The sequence below is a fragment of the Staurois parvus genome, unplaced genomic scaffold, assembly GCF_062004578.1.
Source record: "Staurois parvus isolate SC_StPar_1 unplaced genomic scaffold, SC_StPar_1.0 ptg000439l, whole genome shotgun sequence".
NCBI lineage: Eukaryota > Metazoa > Chordata > Amphibia > Anura > Ranidae > Staurois > Staurois parvus.
The window spans coordinates 3,311,960-3,335,643 of NW_028318235.1; the positions used below are offsets into that span (position 1 = coordinate 3,311,960).

General features: G+C 41.9%; 1 protein-coding gene across 16 annotated transcripts in view; it reads right to left on the bottom strand.

Moving 5' to 3' along the window:
• Positions 1–23,684, bottom strand: part of ADGRL3 (adhesion G protein-coupled receptor L3) — a 1,097,183-nt gene that overhangs the window by 601,499 nt on the left and 472,000 nt on the right. For all 16 annotated transcript variants that reach the window (XM_089687883.1, XM_089687880.1, XM_089687882.1 and 13 more), the window contains exon 9: positions 13,722–13,907. In XM_089687883.1, the coding sequence (XP_089544009.1) occupies positions 13,722–13,907 (186 nt within the window). The remainder of the gene's footprint in view (positions 1–13,721; positions 13,908–23,684) is intronic.

Here is a 23,684-nt window from a genome sequence, read left to right on the forward strand (position 1 = left end):
TTTTTCTTATGCTATACTTCTGTAAACTAAACTTACATCTTTTAAAAGAGACTTTATTTACTAAAGTCTCTTTTTAAAGATGCAGGAGATAAACAAAAAAATACAAAATGTTTACAACAGGTTTAAAACTGTAAAACTTGATATTTTGATTGCACCCTATTGCTATTAAGCTATTGCTGTTATGTTTAAATTAACATAATAAAGCTATGTTATAATTTCTGTTTTTTATATTTTGGACTAATTTGGACTATTCTAAAGAAAAATGTAATTTCATAAGTTTTAAGGGGGCGTGGTTGGGGGCAAGGCTGGGGGTGGGGTTGGGGGACGGGACGGGGGTGGGGAAGGAGGTGGACCTGGGCAAGGTTGGGTGGGGCAACTGGTGGAGAGTAAAGTTTGTGCCTGGCTAATAAGTCTAGACTTGAAATTTTAAGCCCTGCCTTAGCCTGTCTACTTTCCAAAAAGGGGTCATTTGGGTGGTATTTGTACTGTCCTGGCATTTCAAGAAATGAGACAGGCTTGTCAGTACATCAGGGCTGATCAATTTTAAAATATATATCCCATAGTTTTTAGGCTCTATAACTTTACACAGACTAAATAATATACACTTATTTGGATATTTTTTAACCAAAAAAATGTAGCAGAATACATTTTGGAAAACATGTTTTTTTCAAAGTTGTTGGTATTTTTTCATTAACAGTCAGGTCCATAAATATTGGGACATCGACACAATTATAACATTTTTGGCTCTATACACCACCACAATGGATTTGAAATTAAACGAACAAGATGTGCTTTAACTGCAGACTGTCAGCTTTAATTTGAGGGTATTTACATCCAAATCAGGTGAACGGTGGAGGAATTACAACAGTTTGCATATGTGCCTTCCACTTGTTAAGGGACCAAAAGTAATGGGACAGAATAATAATCATAAATCAAACTTTCACTTTTTAATACTTGGTTGCAAATCCTTTGCAGTCAATTACAGCCTGAAGTCTGGAATGCATAGACATCACCAGACGCTGGGTTTCATCCCTGGTGATGCTCTGCCAGGCCTCTACTGCAACTGTCTTCAGTTCCTGCTTGCTCCTGGGGCATTTTCCCTTCAGTTTTGTCTTCAGCAAGTGAAATGCATTCTCAAACGGATTCAGGTCAGGTGATTGACTTGGCCATTTCATAACATTCCACTTCTTTCCCTTAAAAAACTCTTTGGTTGCTTTTGCAGTATGCTTTGGGTCATTGTCCATCTGCACTGTGAAGCGGCGTCCAACGAGTTCTGAAGCATTTGGCTGAATATGAGCAGATAATATTGCCCGAAACGCTTCAGAGTTCATCCTGATGCTTTTGTCAGCAGTCACATCATCAATAAATACAAGAGAACCAGTTCCATTGGCAGCCATACATGCCCACGCCATGACACTACCACCACCATGCTTCACTGATGAGGTGGTATGCTTAGGATCATGAGCAGTTCCTTTCCTTCTCCATACTCTTCTCTTCTCATCACTCTGGTACAAGTTGATCTTGGTCACATCTGTCCATAGGATGTTGTTCCAGAACTGTGAAGGCTTTTTAGATGTCGTTTGGCAAACTCTAATCTGGCCTTCCTGTTTTTGAGGTTCACCAATGGTTTACATCTTGTGGTGAATCCTCTGTATTCACTCTGGTGAAGTCTTCTCTTGATTGTTGACTTTGACACACATACACCTACCTCCTGGAGAGTGTTCTTGATCTGGCCAACTGTTGTGAAGGGTGTTTTCTTCACCAGGGAAAAATTCTTCGGTCATCCACCACAGTTGTTTTCCGTGGTCTTCCGGGTCTTTTGGTGTTGCTGAGCTCACTGGTGCGTTCCTTCTTTTTAAGAATGTTCCAAACAGTTGTTTTGGCCACGCCTAATGTTTTTGCTATCTCTCTGATGGGTTTGTTTTGTTTTTTCAGCCTAATGATGGCTTGCTTCACTGATAGTGACAGCTCTTTGGATCTCATCTTGAGAGTTGACAGCAACAGATTCCAAATGCAAATAGCACACTTGAAATGAACTCTGGACCTTTTATCTGCTCATTGTAATTGGGATAATGAGCGAATAACACACACCTGGCCATGGAACAGCTGAGAAGCCAATTGTCCCATTACTTTTGGTTCCTTAACAAGTGGGAGGCACATATGAAAACTGTTGTAATTCCTACACCGTTCACCTGATTTGGATGTAATTAAAGCTGACAGTCTGCAGTTAAAGCACATCTTGTTCGTTTCATTTCAAATCCATTGTGGTGGTGTATAGAGCCAAAAATGTTAGAATTGTGTCGATGTCCCAATATTTATGGACCTGACTGTATATAGCAAAAAATTTTAAAATCTAGTGGTGATTACATACCAGCAAAAGAAAGCTCTATCTTTCTCAAAAAACAGTAACAATTGAAATTGGGTACAGTGCTGCATGTCTGAGTAATTGCTATTCAAAGTGTGATAGCACTAAAAGCTGAAAATAAGCCTTAACTGTAAGGAGGTGAAAGTGTCCAGAAGTGATTAAATTGGTCCGGAGGTTAAAGCAGTATTAAACCCCTGTGTATGGATAACTATAATCCTTACTGAGTCACATGTATATATGATATTATAGGATGGCTATGCATACTCCATTTTGTGCTTCTATCCATAACTTCATATATTTCAAGTTGGTTATTGCAAATGACAAATACATATCTAGATTGTAACTGTGCCATCAGGTATGTGTGGTATTTTAGGTGGGGTGTCTGCCTTGGTCCTTCCAACGTGATCTGTTTCTATTTGATAAGAAGGGCTATATAAGCAGGGAAGGACTCTATGAAAAGTGGGATACAGGGAGGGTGGACACTGTATTCCCCATATATGCAATGACAAATGTTATTCGGAGCCTCATCTCGTCTGAAGGTAATTATTCAAGTTTCCTTTAAAGTAGAGGAACCTGAGCAGGAGGTACTATCCTCCCTATACCCCGCAAAACAAAAGTGTAATATATTGCAGCTTACCAAACCTTAGATGTTACATGTTAGCGGCTTTAGGTTCTTTTTAGGCTTTTTTCCTTTATTTCATCTGTTGTGAACTTGCTAGTAACGCTCTTCCTGTCTTAGGGTGTCTCCACTGCTTTACTACTTCAATCAGAGTGAAAGACACCATAAGACTGAAAGTGTGTTACTGGCAACAACCAGGTGAAATAAAAAAGCCTAAAGAAAACAAAACAACACATCTAAGGACTGGTAAGCTGCAATATACAGTTGCAAGAAAAAGTATGTGAACCCCTTGGGATTACGTGGAGTTTTGTATGAATTGGGCATAAAATGTGCTCTGAACATCATCTAAGTCATAACAATAGAAGAACACAGTCTGCTGAACATAATACTACACAAACATTAGATGTTGCCATGGTTTAATTGCACATAACATGTAAACATTCACAGTGCAGGGAGGAAAAAGTATGTGAACCTTTGGACTTAATAACTGCTTGACCCTCCTTTGGCAGCAATAACCTCAACCAAACATTTCCTGTAGTTGCAGATCAGACCTGCAGAAGGATCTGGAGTCATTTTGGACCACTCCTCTTCACAAAACTGTTTCAGTGTAGCCATATTCTTGGGATGTCTGGTGTGAATCGCTCTCTTAAGGTCATGCCACAGCATTTCAATCGGGTTGAGGTCAGGACTCTGACTGGGCCACTCCAGAAGGCGTATTCTGTTGCAGCCATTGTTTTGTTGAATTACTTGTATGCTTTTTGGGTCATTGTCCTGTTGCATCACCCATCTTCTGCGGAGCTTCAGTTGGCAGACAGATGGTCGTACGTTTTCCTGCAAAATGTCTTGATAAACTCTGGAATTCATTTTCCCATCAATGACAACAATCCGTCCAGGCCCTGAGGCAGCAAAGCAGCCCCAAACCATGATGCTCCCTCCGCCATGTTTCACAGTGGGGATGAGGTTTTGATGTTGGTGTGCTGTGCCTTTTTTTCTCCACACATAGTGTTGTGTGTTCTTCCCAAACAACTCAATCTTGGTTTCATCTGTCCACAGTATATTTTGCCAGTAGTGCTGTGGAACATCCAGGCGCTCTTCTGCAAACTTCAAACGTGCTGCAATATTCTTTTTGGACAGCAATGGCTTCCTCCGTGGTGTCCTCCCACGTACTCCATTCTTGTTTAATGTTTTCCTTATTGTAGATGTGTCAACAAAAATGTTAGCATGTGCCAGAGATTTCTGTAGGTCTTTAGCTGACACTCTGGGATTCTTCTTTACCTCATGCAGCATTCTGCGCTGTGCTCTTGCAGTCATTTTTACAGGACGACCACGCCTAGGGAGAGTAGCAACAGTGCTAAACTTTCTCCATTTGTAGACAGTCTGTCTTACTGTGGACACATGAACATCAAGGCTTTTGGAGATACTTTTGTAACCCTTTCCAGCTTCATGCAAGTCAACAATTCTTGATCGTAGGTCTTCTGAGAGCTCTTTTCTGCGAGGCATGGTTCACATCAGACAGTGCTTCTTGAAACCAGTAAACCCAAAACAGGTGTGTGTTTTTTAAGGGCAGGACAGCTGTCAGCAACACATCCAATATCATCACACTGATTGGAGTCAAGGTTGGCTCACTCCTGGCTCCAATTAGCTCTGGGAGAAGTCATTAAGCTAGGGCCTCACATACTTTTTCCTCCCTGCACTGTGAATGTTTACATGTTATGTGCAATTAAACCATGGCAACAGCTAATGTTTGTGTAGTATTATGTTCAGCAGACTGTGTTCTTCTATTGTTGTGACTTAGATGACGTTCAGAGCACATTTTATGCCCAATTCATGCAAAACTCCACGGAATCCCAAGGGGTTCACATACTTTTTCTTGCAACTGTATTACATTTTTGGTTTCGGGTTTAATATAGCTATAACCTGCGTAGCAATTTAAAGTTCATTGAACCTTCAAAAACTATATTAATGTTTCCTTACCCATATATCAACAAAGTGAAGATGCTCAATTAACCTGTGCACAAAATCTGATAGAACTGCCCTGGGAAATAACTCAAAATCATAGGGCCCCAAAGCAAAAAAAAAAGAAAACAGTAGTAGCAATAATGATAATCATCACAATATTTTATATTATGACATGAATGTTAACACTCCTGCACAGAACTACGCTATAACCCTAATACAAACATCTTTAACCACTTGAGCTCTGGAAGTTTTAACCCTTCATGAAAAGACCACTTGTGCTATTCGGCACTGCACTACTTTACCTGGCAATTGTGCAGTCATGAAATATTGTACCCTAATGAAATGTATAGCATTTTTTCACACAAATAGAGATTACTCTTGGTGGTATTTGATCACCACTGGGTTTTTATTTTTTATTATATAAATGAAAAAAGACCGAAAATATTGAAAAAAAAACAAAACAAAACAATATTTTCTACTTTCTGTTATAAAACATATCCAATAAATAATCATAAAAATAACATTTCTTTAGAAATTTAGTCCAAAATGTATTCTACTGCATGTCTTTGGTAAAAAAAATCCAAATAGGTGTATATAAATTGGTTTGTGTGAAAGTTATAGTGTCTACAAACTATATATTTCCAAATTCATCAATCCTGATGTACTGATGGCCTATCTCATTTCTTGATGACCTAAAACACCAGGACAGCACAAATACCTTTCAAATGATCCATTTTTGGAAACTAGATATTCTGAGGTATTTAGTAAGAGGCATGTTGGGGGCTGTGTGTGTACAGGTACATATTTTGTGGCCAGAATATAATTCCTTACATCTTAAATCTTGAAAGCACTGATTACTTGGAATACACTTTTCATTTTTATATATTAAGTTGTAAGAGTGTTAAAATAAAAGTGGGTGCACTGAAGGACCTGGTGGGATGGCCAGTGGATGGATTCGGTTGGACAGTCAGTGGGTGGGCCCTGGGGAATGTAGGTGGTTAGGCCCAAGTGGTTCAAGGCCTAAAGCTGTGTAAGGGGTACCAAAATTTCTGATGGCTGCCCTGATCATATCAGGATGACTGTCAGTAAGACATACCTAGTCTTTTAAAAGATGATTATTAACCTCTTGCCGACCGCGCATAGCCGAATGACGGCTTCACCGCGGCCGGCCAGTTCTGGGTGGACGTCATATGACGTCCTCCCAGAACGCGCTCTCCTGCGCGCCCCAGGGGGCGCGCACCCGGCGATCTCCGTGATCGCTGTGTCCTACGGACACAGCTGATCACGTGATGTGGTAAAAGGCCAATCACAGCGGCCTTTTACCACCTGATCAGCGGTGTCCAATGACACGCTGATCAGAGGGAAATGCAAGTGCCGGTTCTCGGCTGCACTTTCCTCACACTGTCAGATCGTGAGGAAAGTACTGCCGAGAACCGGCAGTTGTCAGAGCGGGGATCTGCACCGATCATCAGGGCACTGATGATCAGTGCCCTGATGATCGGTGCCCAGCAGTGCCACCCGCAAGTTCCGCCCAGCAGTGCGCCCACTAGCTCCGCCCACCCGTGCCCAGCAGTGCACCCACCTGTGCCCAGCAGTGCACCCACCTGTGCCACTCTGCAGTGCCACCTACCTGTGCCCAGAAGTGCCACCTACATTTGCCCAGCAGTGCCACCCACCTGTGCCCACCCACCTGTGCCCACCAGTGCCACCCACCTGTGCCCACCCACCAGTGCTGCCCACCAGTGCCACCCACCAGTGCAGCCCAGCAGTGCTGCCAGTCAGTGCCACCAGTCAGTGCCCAGGGGTTGTGCCAGTCAGTGCCCAGCAGTGATGCCAGTCAGTGCCGTCTATCAGTACCCATCATCAGTGTCACCTATCAGTGCCGCCTATGAGTGCTGCATATTAGTACCGCCTATCCGTGACACCTCATTAGTGATGTCTATCAGTGCCGCCTATCCGTGACACCTCATTAGTACTGCCTATCAGTGCCCTTTAGTGCTGCCTATCAGTGCCGCCTATCAGTGCCCATCAGTGCTGCCTCATCAACGCACATCAGTGAAGGAGAAAAAATGCCTGTTTGAAAAATTTTATAATAGAAACAAAGAAACTTTTTTTTTTTTCAAATTTTTTGCACTTTTTTATTTATAGCGCAAAAAGTAAAGTGCCCAGCGGGGAGTAAATACCACCAAAAGAAAGCTCTATTTGTGAGGAAAAAATGATCAAAATTTCATATGGGTACAATGTTGCATGACCGCGCAATTGTCAATCAAAGTGCGGCAGTGCTGAAAGCTGAAAATTGGCCTGGTAAGGAAGGGGGTATAAGTGCCCGGTAGGCAAGTGGTTAAGGAATGGAAAGCAAATGCCTATTGGAGCAAAATGGACAGACCAAGGATCTGGCCCTTAATTATGCTTAAAGCAAGTATCTGGGTAAGGAATGCTTGCCGGAAAATTAAAATTCAAGCAACAGAAAATATCCTAGGGTTAAAGCCACTGACAGCCCACCACAAGAAGAAGGCCTTTCAAGTACAATAAAAGATTTGCAGGATGAGTGCTTTGGAACCCAAAGCATGGTGGCGATAACAGCCCTAATCAAGTTGTATTTTCAGAGACCCTGGATAGTTATGCTATTATGGTGACCTGTGGACCAAGTTGGCAATCAGTGTGTGATGGCTGTGTCAGGGACCCCAGGCTTTACCGTGGCGCACGAGTCTGCGCATGCGCGGTATGCCAGGGCGCACTAGCATGCGGGCATTAGGACCTGGGCTTCCGCAATGGCAACGGCGGTCGCTCATGCACACTCACGATCGCGGACGCGCGCCTGGCACCAATGCGGGCGCAGGGCACCCTGTTTAAACAGGCTATGTCTATGCTCAAGTTGCCGTATGGTCTTTACCTGTATCCTGTGTTTCCTGAGAGATTGTCTTGTTGCCGACCCTGCCTGACCCTGATTCGCTGACTGTCTCCTGCTCTGATCCCTGGCCTGTCTGACCATTCTCCTGCCTAATCCTGCATGTTTGATCTCCCGTTACCAAACCTGGCCTGTGACCTGTTTATCCTTCTGCCTGCCGCTTGTACCGTCCTGCCTCCACCGTTACCGACCTGGCCTGTCTGACTTCACTCACTCTGCCTCCTCACATCAGGCTCTCACTTGCTATATACCACCGGCAACTGCTTCTACCACAACTGGTTGCACCCAGGGGCCGCGACCTGGCTTCGGCCTGCTCCAAGTCCATCCCCACCATCAGGTGCCCTGGTGAAAAAGCAGGTCGGGGCTTAGATTCCACACCTTGGGGAATCGCGGTCTGTGGAGCGCTAGAGGCTACCGCCGGCTGGTCCATAACAGGCTGCATGCACAAGAGGATCCCTGGACTGGGCTATGTACCTGTGAGCTTTCCGATTATGGGGAGATACCATGGGATTAATATCTGGTTGCTCTTGCATCAAGTTTTTGTTAAAATGTCTGCCATCCAGTTTGTGCACTCCTGGAATGTGGACCATCAACAGAGCTGAAACATGAGGTCCCACTCAGCACAAGATACACAGTACAGTCTTGGGCAGGTATGGAAAAAAGCTCTAAAGTAAGCATGTTTTCAGAAATGGAAGTGTTCATAGTTTATTTTTATTGACTAAGAAAATAGAAAGTAAATGAACAGAGAAGAAATCCAAATCAAATCAATATTCGGGGTGACCAGCCTTTGCCTTCAAAATGGCATAATTTTTTGATTTTGAAGAAACTCAGCAGGTAGGATGTTCCAAACATTTTCAATGGCAACTCAACTATGCATTAAAACATAGGAACTAGGGTGCAGAAAAATTGCAAAGTGCTTTCCACACATTCCCCTGAAGATGTCATACACGGAGTGTCCCGATCTATGCTGATGCTAGCGGAATTGTTTGTAAAGCACTTTGAATCCAGGAATATGTGAGTGCAATGTATGTACAATAAATCTTTAACCATAATGTTTTACATGATTGCGGGCCTGTTTTTTTTCTTCATGTTTATGCATTCATGGCATTATGAAGCGGCAGAGCCCAGCAATCCTAAGAACACGGTTGGAGGGTAGGATCATTCAAATATTTGCATATGCTATACATGACCATTCATAATTTAGAAAGTCATCATTTTGATGAGTCCACTTTCTCTGTGTGTGCACTCAGACGACGTGGCTGGAAATAGGAGCACCGACGGCACAGGATTGCAATAGGGGGTTGACACCACTATTGCTACCAATTGTCGTACCTATTAATCTACACATTTTGTTTGCTGGGACATTTACTTGAACTGTTGTTTAAACCTTTTTCACTGTTCACATTTGGGCTTTCTTTTCACAACAGGGATACTTCACTTAAAGGCACATGCACCTTTTTTGATGTATTTATTTTTTATATACTGTATATCTCCAATAAATCCAGTCAAAGGCTTTTTCTGCATCTAATGAAATTAGCAATGAAGGTATTTTATGCTATTCTGCCTATTGTATTAGGTTAACAAATCTTATAGTGCTATCGGAGGTTTGATGACCGTATACGAAAACAACCTGATCAGGGTGGACCAGCATTGGAGTTAATTAGGCTAGGCGGTTAGCAATCAGTTTGGTGAATAATTTCGTATCTGTGTTTAGTAAAGAAATTGGATGGAAGTTAGCTGGGGAGTCCATGGATTTTCCTGGTTTGGGGCTGGCTATTATAACTGATTCTAGGAATTCAGTTGGGCAGGATCTTTGATCCGCAATGTGGTTTAAAGAGTCGGTAAGACAGGAAGTTAAAATGAGTCATGAAGGTTTTATAATATTCGTTTGAAAACCCATCTGGACCTGGGGATTTATGTAGAGGAAACTGACTTATGACTTTCCTGACTTCTTCAATAAATGGAGCAGAGAGATCCCAGAGTTTCTCGAGATTTAAAGTGGGGGAGGTGAACCACATTTAAGAAGGTTGTAATATCAGCGGGATTGGGGGGGAGTGGAAGTAAATTTTTTTCAAATTCTATAATGCAGAGTAGTAGTTGCGAAATTGCTCAGCTATGTCTGAGGATTTAACAAGTTCACGTCCTAAGTGGTCAAAAGAAAGGGAATTTTTGATGTTGCTGCCTGTTTTTTTAATTGTTTGGCTAAGAAAGCTCCTGGTGTGTTACCTAAGATGTATGAATTTAGCTGAAGATGTTTAATGGAGAAATTGTATCCTTTTTGCATGAGGGAACTGAGCTGGGTACAAAGGGAGAAAATTTTGTATGCTAGAAGGGCATCTCAATGTGCTTTGTTACAAGCCTCTAAAGCTTTAATCTGGGCAATAATGTTAGATAGCTGTTGCATACATCGCTTTTTTTCATGGGCCGAAAGTTTAATGGTCGGGCCAGTAACTGAATCAGCATTGGTTTGGAAGAAAAATATTATTTCCTTTTCGATCTGCTGCTTGTAAATTTGGTTACTAAGGAGTAGATCGATGGAAATAAGGGAGTGATCGGACCATGTAATCACACCAATGTTGGTTTTAGTGACTTTCTGTAGCGTATGTTTGTCTACAAGAAAAAAATCAATTCTGGAGTGCACCTTATGCATGGGAGAGTAATAGGTGAAGTCTCTATCACTGTCATGGGCACATCGCCACACATCATAAAGTTCTTCCAAGGTTATAAAGGAGTTTAAGATTGGAGAGGATTTCTGAGTGGGGTTAGTAGAGTTGAGGGCTGGGTCTATGACTTCATTAAAGTCTCCACAAATGAATATAGGTTTGGATTTGTAGGGTTATAGTTTACACATTAAGGAGTTGTAAAACTTCGGTTTAGGAGTGTTTGGGGCATATAAATTTACTATGGTTAATGAGAAGTTATTTAGGGAGGCAGATAGAATCAAGAAGCAGCCATTAGGGTCAGTGTCTACAGTGTGGAGTTGAAAGGCGACTGAATCCTTAACGGCTATCATAATGCCTCTTTTCTTAGAATCTGCACGGGCTAGAAAGGTGTAAGGAAATTTCTGGTGGCTGCATCGTGGAGTTGAGAAGTGGGTTTGGACACAAAGAATGTTGCATTTAATAGATAAGGCCTCTTTTCAGAGTAGAGATCTTTTATAGGGCCTGTTAAGCTCTTTGGCATTTAAATATACAAGTTTAATTGACATGGTAGTTGATAAAATATGCAAATTTGAGTAGATTGCAAAATGTAGGCAAGGTAAGAGACCCTACCCATTTTGTAAAGTAAATTGGAGATTGGAGGTTTATGCATAGCACACTTTAATGTGGCGGGGGGTGGGGGGAGTGGGTTACGGCTACAGACAGCTGAGCCAAACAACAAGTAGCATCTGATAAAACACTGAGTAAAAAAACAGCCTAACAGAGAGGGAAATTGTTTATGAAATGAAGGCCATATGAGAAGGGTGTGAAGTAGTGGCCCTAACTGCAATCATTTGCTAGTAACTGTGTGCCAGTCTTCGATGATAGAGCTTGGTGGTCCTTGAGAGGATGGGCCGGCATCTGGAGAAGAGGTTAGGCCCCAGTTTTGAAGTTGTTTCAGCCCTTGTTTCAGGTGGAGTATGGTTGTGTTTTGCCCTGATACGTAATGAAGAATTTGGTGGGGAATCGCCACTTACACGGAATGCTATGTTGCTGTAGAATTTTAGTGATAGGCGCTAGCTCCCTCTTTTTTTGTGCAGTGGCTGCTGAAATTCCAAGTTGTGCATAAGGCTCCGCGAAGGTGGGCATATTTTTGGCTGTCATCAGGATCTTTTCGTTTGCTTCAAAGAAGTGAATACAGGCAAGAAAATCTCGCGGCTTATCTTCTGGGATTTGTGCGGGTTTAAGGATGTGCTTTGTCAATAGTCAAATCTCCTTCAGATAGAGATGGGATCAGAGCTTTAAAAAACTGCTGCAGGTAAGATGTAAAATCCTGGTGTGGCACTGACAGTTCCGGCGGGAACGATCTTCAAGATCAGCAAGTTTGGATTGGATGCATTGCAGCTCGGTTGTATGCTCATGATGTGCATCTATCAATTCACTGTATGCATCAATAAAATCAGTAAGTTGCCACTCTCTATGTATCAGTGCGGTCTCCCAAGTAATCCACCTGTGTTTGAATATGAGAGTTGGATATATAGATATCCTTCTATATCCCTTTCTGTAAAGAAGAACATCTGCTTTCAAATATGCTCTGAAACAGCATTGTCAGAGGTGGGGAGATCTGCTAGGGACTCATGCACCTCTACATAATCATCTATAGCAGTGTGAAAGTTCAGGGATTTCTTTCTTACCTGTGCAGCATGACTGGGTGAGGCATAAGGAGAAGGTGCAGCTCACTTGTTCCTATCCTTGTTGCCTGCACTGAGGGCTGGAGCAGTCCATGGAGTGAGGGCGATCACTCCATTGGCTCCCATTGCTGTCAATCACAGCCAATGAGGAGAAAGTGGGGGCAGGGCTGAGCTGTGGCTCTATGTGTCTCATGGATGTATAGAGTGGGGCTCGGGAGTGAGCATGCAACAGTGCCCCATAGCAAACAGCTTGCTATTGGGTGCACTGGTCAACAGGGTGGAACCACCAGTGCCAATGGGGGACCCAAGAAGAAGAGGATCGAGGATGTTTTGTGCTAAACCACTGCACATTGCAGGTAAGTAGTACATGCTTGTTATTTTTAAAACATTAAACTTTAGAATCACTTTACTTGAACAAGCTGAAGTTAGAAGCTGATTGGCTACCATCCACAATTGCACCAGATTCTGAGTGCTCCAGTTTTAGTAAATCTCCTCCAGAATGTATATGCCAACACAGCTCCCAAACCAGTGCAGCTTGCTTTAGGCATATGGAGTGGCACATAAAAGTGGTGAGTTATGCTGCCTTTTGTGGTACCTAGCAAAGAGTGGAGGGAGTCTGAGTAAACTTTGGTGGGTGCTACCAATCTGTCCTCTGTTTTGATTGATTTATTGCTGCGTTTGCTTTCATATACAGTATGTATGATACTCTGCATATGCAGTTGTTGTCACTTTGATAAAGGGTGCTTTTGTGTCCCTGAAATGTTTGACACCAACCTTTGAGACAGACTTGATGGAGTGCTGGAATTTTTTTTTTGTGAATGCTCAGATATGACTCTTTTAATTGCAGTGAACAGCCAACCTCTGGAGCTACCCAGTAAGGATCCAGTTCGACAATGCCACCACAGTGACCTAGGCATATCATTAAGGAGGCACAAAAAAAGTCCCTAAAGAGAGGTAGAGTATCGTGTTCCAGCTCAATGGGTAATCGTCAATATGCATAGTAATCACATGATTGGGAAACACACTGATTGTACTGAAGCGTCAGTGTCAGCGTCAACCAAGATTTAGAGCCCCCAGCCGCACAAAGATTCGGGGAGGACATATGCTAATGTATCCCCAGCAGGATGCAGCTGTTTAAATCCTTTAAGGTGGGTTCAGACAAAATGTCACCACAAAATTTAAAGGAAGAGTTAAATTTATTCAAAATAACCCTTTACCTGAGTTTTAAGTGACTCTCACTTGTGGCTCAATAATAAAGGCATACTTTGTGAGTACATATACTCTGGTATATTTGTGCAGCACATACAGTGAGTATACTTTGGTTTTAAGACCCTCCCCTTTAAGCCTCATCCACTGTTCAGCGGAATGTGGCCAAGTGCAGAGTTCGCCAAGGCATCACTGCCGCTTTTCTCTCTTTACTGCACCCAAAGGCATCCCAATCCTAGCAATGTCCTTGATATTTACACTGTATAATAGTAAAATAGTCATGTCTGTGGAAAGTCACATAATTTGTAAACACCAAATTAAAAAAAACAAATACCTTATTTAAACTTCGTGCTGCACTGTCTTTTCCACCTGGAGTCAAGTTTCTCAGCTGAACATCGAGTAAATCCACCAGTTGGTCCATGGCACGAACAGAATATGTGATGTCCCCAGCATTCAGGTGGCCTCTTGTATGTTCTGAAAGCTCTCTCGCAATGTTGGCAGCTGTTTCTAGTGACTTCAGCTAGGGAGAGAAAGGTGTAGATTAAAGTAAATCTGCATGAGGATGCAAATAGAATTCTAGCTTTGCGTAAAAAACATACGTATTGCTTTTCATGTAATAAAAGCTTGTTGTAACATATATATTTAAATATGTAGCAAGTTACATAGATAGATTGAAGGAAGGGAAGGGAGAATCCAACATAAGCTTTCCTACTGAACGGTTTAGCTGGGGTACCGCATATCTATGTACGAACACAATTCACATGCACTCAGATTCTATACATTTACATTTAGTTATATAATTCTTTTCTATCTGATAGTTTGATTAACATATTCAGAGAACACCATATAGACATACAAACACATACATTCTATTCTTATTTAATGTACTAAGCTCAAGCATTGCCAGTATTCACAGTATAATTTACATGTCTGGAAGCTGCAAGCTCCACAATGACCAATATGTCTCATCTAGCAAACACCAGGATTCCTCTAGCATGGTTTTTCACCCAGTGGAGTGGTGTACTTAAGACAAATTCACTACTCCTACATTGTTAAGTTCAGAATGACAATTAAATAATAATTAAAAAAACACACAACTTAGACAAACACATTTAACTATGTGCTTGTTTGTCATTTAAACCATAAAAAAACCCTTAGAGGTATTTCAAGACATACAATGGGGTACTGGCAAAAAGTATATTTTTTTTAGTGTACTTACCTAATATGCACCTGGGCTGCTTCGTAAATATTTATCAGATGTTATAAAGTAGTATCGTCTGAATAAAAGATTAATTCAGTGGCTCCAGTAGTCAGTGCCCCACAAGACAAGCTTTGGTGAAAACCAGTTGGTGCTTAGACCCCGCACCTCAGGTGAGCCTGCGTCCTTTCCCATGGTGACCTGCCTGTGTACCTATCCTGCTGGTTTCAGGTAAGCCTTAACACTGCTATAGCAACTGGTCTCTGAACCTGACCCAGACCGTGACAGAATAATCTGGCCCAAACATGGAGGCTGCTATGGCAAGCGTTGTGGCTCCTCTTAGGCAGAAAATTGCTGAGCTGCAGGAATTTGGGGTTACCCATCAAGAAAAAGTTGCCAAACTAGAAAGCATAGTGGATAGGCAACAGGGAGAGATTCAGACTCTGCAGAGACATCTGCTGAACCGAGATGATACTAGCTCACATATGCCCCAGCCCCAACCATCTAAGTTTAATGGGGACCGCCGCCACTACAGGGGTTTCCTTAATCAATGTCGTATATATTTCCAAATGTATCCTGCTGCGTTTCCTTCAGAGAAAAAGAAGGTAATGTTTATTATTGGGCTTCTGACTGGGGAAGCTCTAGCTTGGGCCTCCCCTTATATAGAGCAAGACCATGGCACTCTGAATAATCTTGATACCTTTTTGACCGCGATGAATCAGGTTTTTGATTATACCAACTGTTGTGCTACTGCCGAAGCAAAGTTGCATAGTCTGCGGCAGGGTAGACGCTCGGTCGCTGAATACACAGCCGAATTCAGAGGTTGGATCGCAGATACCACTTGGAACCCTGCAGCACAAAAAAGCCAGTCCCGCCAAGGGCTTTCTGAACAGGTAAAGGATGACCTTGCCAGAGTAGATATTCCTAATGATCTTGAGGAATTCATCCAATTGTGTATCCGAGTCGATCAAAGACTTACAGAAAAGAGGAAGGAGAGGCTGGAAATGTTTGGAGGTAATAGGGGCATGCATCTCTCTGCTAGTCTATTTGTACAGCAGGATTCAAGAGTCTCTCTGGGTTCTAACACTCCTGAGCCTATGCAGGTTGATGCTATCAAGAGATCAATTTCCATTTAGGACGTTTAAGATGTTCAGAGAATTTATGTCTATATTGTGGGGATTCTGGTCATTATGCAATTAATTGTCCTAACAAAGTTAGAAGAACAATTGCTGTGACTGATGTGATTGTGCCTGAACAAATAAACTCTATAAGCCAGTCTGTCTCCCCACTGATTCCTGAAGAAAATAAAGTGAACTCACTACCCTCTCATTTTGTCATCCCCATTAAACTTGTATCTGAGGGCTGTGAAATCTCCTGCTCAGCTATCCTGGACTCCGGGGCTGGGGGGGAACTTTATGGCTATAGAGTTTGCCCACAACAATATTATTCAAGCAAGAAATACATTTACCCCTATTGAAATGGAGACAGTTGATGGGTCACCCTTATCTTCAGGACCTGTTACCCATAAAATGGTTCCCCTGGTACTGTTGTTTGAGGCTGACCATTGTGAGACCATCAGCTTTCAGCTGATTACGTCACCCAAGTTTCCCATCATCCTGGGCATTCCATGGTTCTCCACTCACAATCCTTCCATCAACTGGGGAGCACGGCCTATAGATTTTTCGTCCCCCCACTGTAAAAAATATTGCAAAAAACTTTGCCGACCAAGTTCATCACCGGCCAAGGAATCGCAAAGTGATATAGTGGCTATCCAGTCATATGACAATTTGCCCCCGCATTACCATGAGTTCCGGGATGTCTGTGACAAGAAAAATGCCAATCAATTACCCCCTCATCGCCCATATGATTGCCGCATTGAGCTGCTCCCCGGAGCAGAAATACCTTTTGGCCGCCTTTTCAATCTGTTGGAACCTTAATTAAAAGCACTCAGGGTGTGGATCGATGAGAATTTAGAGAAGGGCTTTATTAGACACTCAACATCTCCTGCAGGAGCAGCCCTGTTGTTTGTTGAAAAGAAAGACTTTACCTTGCGTCCATGCATTGACTACAGAGACATGAATAAAATCACTATTAAAAACCGCTATCCATTACCCTTGATCTCTGAAATGTTGGAAAGACTTTGTTCTACCAAGATCTTTACAAAGCTTGATTTACGAGGGGCATATAACCTTGTCCGCATTTGTCAAGGAGACGAATGGAAAACCACTTTCAGAACCAGGTATGGGCATTTTCAATCCTTGGTGATGCCGTTTGGACTTTGCAATGCCCCTGCAACGTTTCAGCATTTCATCAATGATGTTTTTCGTGATCTGTTGGACCAATTTGTAATTGCCTATCTGGATGATATCCTTATCTTTTCCAATAATTGGGAGGAGCACCGCAAACATGTTTGCACTGTCTTTGAAAGATTAAGGAAGAATAGACTTTACATTAAATTGGAGAAATGTGAGTTTGAAAAAACCCAGATCCAGTTCTTAGGCTGTATCATTTCTCCAGAGGGAGTGAGCATGGATCCCGAGAAGATCAAAGCAGTGGTAGATTGGTCAGTCCCTGGAAATGTTAAGGAAATTCAACGTTTCGTCGGGTTTGCCAACTTCTACAGAAAATTTATAAGAAACTTTTCTAAAGTGATAGCTCCAATCACACAGCTGACAAAGAAAGGGGTACCATTCGTGTGGACCCCTGAGGCACAGGCTGCGTTTGAAAAGCTGAAAGCTCTTTTCACTTCTGCACCAATTTTGGTACATCCTGATCCTGAACTACCCTTTATAGTGGAAGTGGATACTTCCAATTCTGCCGTGGGAGCTATCCTGTCTCAGCGAAGTGATGAAAAAATGCAGCTTCATCCTTTTGCCTACTTTTCTCGTTTGATGTCCTCAGCCGAAAGAAATTACGACATTGGGAATAAAGAGCTACTGGCAATTAAGGAAGCCTTTTCTGAATGGAGGCATCTGCTAGAAGGGACTAATCATCCTGTAACTGTTCTCACTGACCATAAAAATTTGGAATTCATTCACTCGGCCAAGAGATTGTCTTCTAGACAAGCATGCTGGTCTTTATTCTTTTCCAGATTCAATTTTATTATATCATATCGACCTGGATCGAGTAATGGTAAGGCCGATGCCTTATCAAGGATGCTGTCTGAGCCTCCCCAGGAGGGCAACTCCAAGTGTTCAATCCTAACTCAAAAGAACTTCCTAGGGGCCACAAGTGCAAAGACATTCTTGAGTCTTCTCAAAGAGGGGAATGAGAATGACCAACTTCTCAGTGATCCTCCTAGGGACATAAACCTTGAGTACAAGAAAGGCTTTTGGACTCTAGCACATCGTCTCTATGTACCTGAGTCTGCTCGGGTGGAAGTCCTCAAATTAGTTCATGACTCCAAACTGGCAGGACATTTTGGGATTTCAAAAACAGATGACCTTCTGTCACGTTCCTTCTGGTGGCCTAGTTATAAGAAGGATATCAAACGCTACGTGGCCTCTTGTCTGACGTGCGCACGTCATAAGACACCTCGAGCTTCTCCTTTAGGGTTGCTTCAGCCACTTTCTGTTCCATCAAGACCTTGGAGGTCAATTTCTATGGACTTTGTAGTCGAACTACCTCCCTCAAAAGAAATGACTACTATCTTGGTAGTCGTCGACCGCCTTACTAAAATGGCTCATTTCATACCTGTTAGGGGGTAGCTTCTGCTGAACAAACTGCGGAGTTGATGGTTCGAGATGTTTACATGGAATTCCTGATGATGTGGTATCTGACAGAGGAGTACAGTTCAAAATTTTGGAAAAGCTTTTGTTCAGCTTTAGGGGTAACAGTTAACCTGTCCTCTGCTTTTCATCCACAGTCTAATGGTCAGACAGAGAGGACCAATCAAACTTTGGAACAGTACCTTCAGTGTTTTGTCAGTTATCTTAAGGATGACTGGGTGGACTATTTACCTACAGCAGAGTTTGCCTACAGTTGCAAGAAAAAGTATGTAAACCCCTTGGGATTACGTGGAGTTTTGCATGAATTGGGCATAAAATGTGCTCTGAACATCATCTAAGTCACAACAATAGAAGAACACAGTCTGCCGAACATAATACTACACAAACATTAGATGTTGCCATGGTTTAATTGCACATAACATGTAAACATTCACAGTGCAGGGAGGATAAAGTATGTGAACCTTTGGACTTAATAACTGGTTGACCCTCCTTTGGCAGCAATAACCTCAACCAAACGTTTCCTGTAGTTGCAGATCAGACCTGCACAATGATCTGGAGTAATTTTGGACCACTCCTCTTTACAAAACTGTTTCAGTGTAACAATATTCTTGGGATGGTCGTACGTTTTCCTGCAAAATGTCTTGATAAACTCTGGAATTAATTTTCCCATCAATGACAACAATCCGTCCAGGCCCTGAGGCAGCAAAGCAGCCCCAAACCATGATGGTCCCTCCGCCATGTTTTACAGTGGGGATGAGGTTTTGATATTGGTGTGCTGTGCCTTTTTTTCTCCACACATAGTGTTGTGTGTTCTTCCCAAACAACTCAATCTTGGTTTCATCTGTCCACAGTATATTTTGCCAGTAGTGCTGTGGAACATCCAGGTGCTCTTTTGCAAACTTTAAACGTGCTGCAATATTCTTTTTGGACAGCAATGGCTTCCTCCATAGTGTCCTCCCATGTACTCCATTCTTGTTTAATGTTTTCCTTATTGTAGATGTGTCAACAAAAATGTTAGCATGTGCCAGAGATTTCTGTAGGTCTTTAGCTGACACTCTGGGATTCTTCTGAACCTCATGCAGCATTCTGCGCTGTGCTCTTGCAGTCATTTTTACACGACGACCATGCCTAGGGAGAGTAGCAACAGTGCTAAACTTTCTCCATTTGTAGACAGTCTGTCTTACCGTGGACACATAAACATCAAGGCTTTTGGAGATACTTTTGTAACCCTTTCCAGCTTCATGCAAGTCAACAATTCTTGATCGTAGGTCTTCTGAGAGCTCTTTTCTGCGAGGCATGGTTCACATCAGACAGTGCTTCTTGAAACCAGTAAACCCAAAACAGGTGTGTGTTTTTTAAGGGCAGGACAGCTGTCAGCAACACATCCAATATCATCACACTGATTGGAGTCAAGGTTGGCTCACTCCTGGCTCCAATTAGCTCTGGGAGAAGTTATTAAGCTAGGGCCTCACATACTTTTTCCTCCCTGCACTGTGAATATTTACATGTTATGTGCAATTAAACCATGGCAACATCTAATGTTTGTGTAGTATTATGTTCAGCAGACTGTGTTCTTCTATTGTTGTGACTTAGATGACGTTCAGAGCACATTTTATGCCCAATTCATGCAAAACTCCATGTAATCCCAAGGGGTTCACATACTTTTTCTTGCAACTGTATTCTCCAAGGAGAGCCCCTCCTAATGTGTAGTTTGCATGTGTATTTTTGCCACACAAGTGCACAAACTTACACTTCTTAATTTTGAACTTCATCTACCATGTAGGTGCCCAACCCATTATTTTGGCATCCTTTGCTGATGTTATTTCCCTGCATAATTTGGTATAATCACCAGACACTAAAATAGAGCTCATGATTTCAACCTCTATGTCATTCTTAAATTAAGTGAAAAGAATTGGCCCCAAAATTGAACCCTAGCGATAATTTATATTAGCGCTTGTATATTACCCATCTGAACTGTTCATGAAAACAATCACAAATGTTTAATTTTTTAACTAAATTCTTATGACTTTGCTCACCTCTGTGTTGCTTATAGAGTGAAGGAAATAAGTATTTGATCCCCTGCTGATTTTGAATGTTTGCCCACTCACAAAGAAATAAGAGAGAGAATAGTAACAAAAAATTCAAAAGAAATGAAAGTCTAACAAATTATGCAGTGATTTGCATGTTCATGAGGGAAATAAGTATTTGATCCCCTTCACAAAACATGACGTAGTACTTGTGTCAGGAATGGACTTGCCAGTAATGGTGGGACCCACCTGCCTTGTGGGCTGCAGTACCAGGGCTGGCCAGCGGGTGCTTCCGGCAATCAGAGACTCAACCCTGCAGCCAGCCAAACACCTGAAGTTGATCATGCAGGTGTATTTAAGGGATGGCCAGACCTGCAGTCTCTGCCTTGGTGTGTGTTTTTCCTCGGCCCTGTATCTTGTTCCTGCATTCCTGTCCCTGTCCCTGTCTCTGTCTGATTCGTTGCTGACCCTGCCTGATCCGGACCTCTGCTGACTTCTCCTGTTTTATCCCTGGCTTGTGGCCCCGACCATTCTCTGCCTGACCCCCTGTACCTACCTGCCCGATTGTTATTGACCGGCCTGCCTGGCGACGCTTGCATTATATGTACTGTTATCTGTGGGTGGTTTGGTTTGGTTCGTTTGCACTGTGTTATGTTTTAGTATTGCACTGCGTTTATGTTTGTATTGTTAGTCTTTAATAAATTATATTGTTTATAACTTATCTGAAGCCTGCGTTTCCCTGCGTCAGTCACATACCTCTGGTCACACCCCGGAGCCCTGACAACTTGGTTGCAAATCCCTTGTTGGCAATCACAGAGGTCAGACGTTTCCTGTAGTTGGCCTCCAGGCTTGCACACATCTCAGGAGAGATTTTGGCCCACTCCTCTTGGCAGATCCTCTCCAAGTCATTAAGGTTTGGTGGCTGACATTTGCCAACTCGAACTTTCAGCTCCCTCCACAGATTTCAATCAGATTAAGGTCTGGAGACTGGCTAGGCCACTCCAGAACCTTAGCGTGCTTCTTCTTGAGCTACTCCTTTATTGAATCCAAAGAACAAAAGGTATACCGCTCAGGCAAACAATACAGATCAATCCACAACAGGTGCAGGCTCTGGCTCGCCACCACACACGATTCAATAGAAAGAAGGATCAGCCGCACACCGGAGGATAGGTGAATATAGTGTGTATTTATTGATCCATAGGACACACAAAACACCAGGACATGAATACAGGACCTGTTAACGCGTTTCACACGATCTTGTGCTTAATCATAACAAAGAAAACAACAAAAGTGCTGTCTTATATAGGTCTTGGTTAATAAAGAACACCTGTCCTAATCAGCACTCTTGAATCTTGAGGGTACGCCTACTAATACATTATAACAAGACATATAAAACCATTATATCAAAAGTAGTGATCTCAGAGAACAAGAAAGGAGGAAAAGAAAAAAAAAAAAGGAAAGTAAAGTGGAATAAAAGGAGAAACAAAGAAAGAGAAAAAGAACAATGGATAAAAATAAATTGGGAAAAAATTAAAATAGAATAACAAAGACAGATAAAAGTGAGTAAATATCCTAAGAAGCCATATATGTAAATAATCGAAATTTGAATATAAACATATGCAAAAAACCCATACAAAAAAAACGCATGTCAACTTGGGATAAAATACAAAAAAATTCACAAAAAACCATACATATTCAGACCGGAATATATCAAAACAGCAAAAAAAAAAAAAAAGGCATTAAAAAAAAGAAAAGATGTGTGTGTACATGAATGTGCACACGTAAGGTGCATGATGTACCCGAATGAACATGTCGTGCATCCAAATAAACTGAGTAATGAAGTATATGAAAGGATACATATACATACATAAAAACCACTCGATAAGCATAAGAAAATACATATATACATGGATGCACACACATGTGCATATACACACACACATACATCTATATGCAGGGGTGAAGGGAACACTAGAGACATGTTCTTTATCAATCATAAAAATATGTGATGTCCCATTCATGGTTCAAACCCTGTGGGACACTTGTATTTAGATGAAATATCCAGAATATCTCCTTTTTGCACAACCACAAAAACATATCACCACCTCTTTTGAAAGGACAAATTTTTTCAATGACCTGTACCTGTACTGCCTTAATATATCCTGCAAGACAATTATTGAAATGGCGGGCCACACTAGTAGAAAGATGTCTTTCTATACTATATAGATGTTCATAAAAACGATCCCTTAAATATCTGGTCGTACGTCCCACATACTGAATATTGCAAAGGTTACAAGTGATCAGATAAATCACATAGGTGGTATCACAGTTATAGAAGGAAGCAATACTATATTCTTTATTATGAGCAGTAGACTGAAATTTATTACCCTTCATAATATGTATACAGCATGGACAAGAGAGCGCACCACAACGGTAGTGGCCTTTGAAATGCAACCACGTAGTGGATTGTGCTTGTATGGGACTATAGAAACTGGGAGACAAAGAGTTATCTAAAGTGGGGGCTCTTTTTGAAACTACATTAATACCGTTCTTGAGTATATTTGCACATGTCTGGTCCTCACATAGGATAGGAAGGTAATGGGTGACAATGCGTTTAATTTAATTAAATTCCAAACTGAATGGAGCAGAAAAAGTAAGATTCCTTTTACTGGATTGATTGACATTATCATTTATCTTACTATCACTCCCACTGCATGGTTTTTTCTTCAATAGAAGATCGTCCCTCCTTTTAGAACTGGCTATACAGTATGCTCTATCCAGCATCCATTTAGGATATCCCCTATGTAAAAATCGCTGGTATAGAGCAAGAGCCTTTTTATCGAAATCCTGTTGGGCACTACAGATGTGATGAATGCGCAAAAATTGTCCAACAAGAATACTTTTGATAGTATGTCTAGGATGGCCCGATTGGACTAATAAAAGAGTATTACCAAATAGAGGTTTCCTGTATAGACTAGTGGTAACTCTACAATCATCACCGGTCAGACAGACATTGAGGAAGAAAATCTCTCTCTCCTCCGATTGTTCTGTAAATGATAGATTCTTATCATTGTTGTTTAAATAAGATAAAATAAATGAAAGATAAAGAAATTGTGGGTGAGCAGATATTCTAAACACATCTAAAATAAATAAACGGTGTTCGATGCTAAACCCAGTGCTGGATTCTAGATAAAAAGATATTGCCTTTATGGCAAGATGATGAGGCATAGAGGCCTGGACATGTGCTTTCTTGAGTAGAGGGACCTTTTGGGCACTGGAGGAATTCAATCCTTGTCGGCATACTGTGTTACCAATTGTTTTCTTGGTGACTGTGGTCCCAGCTG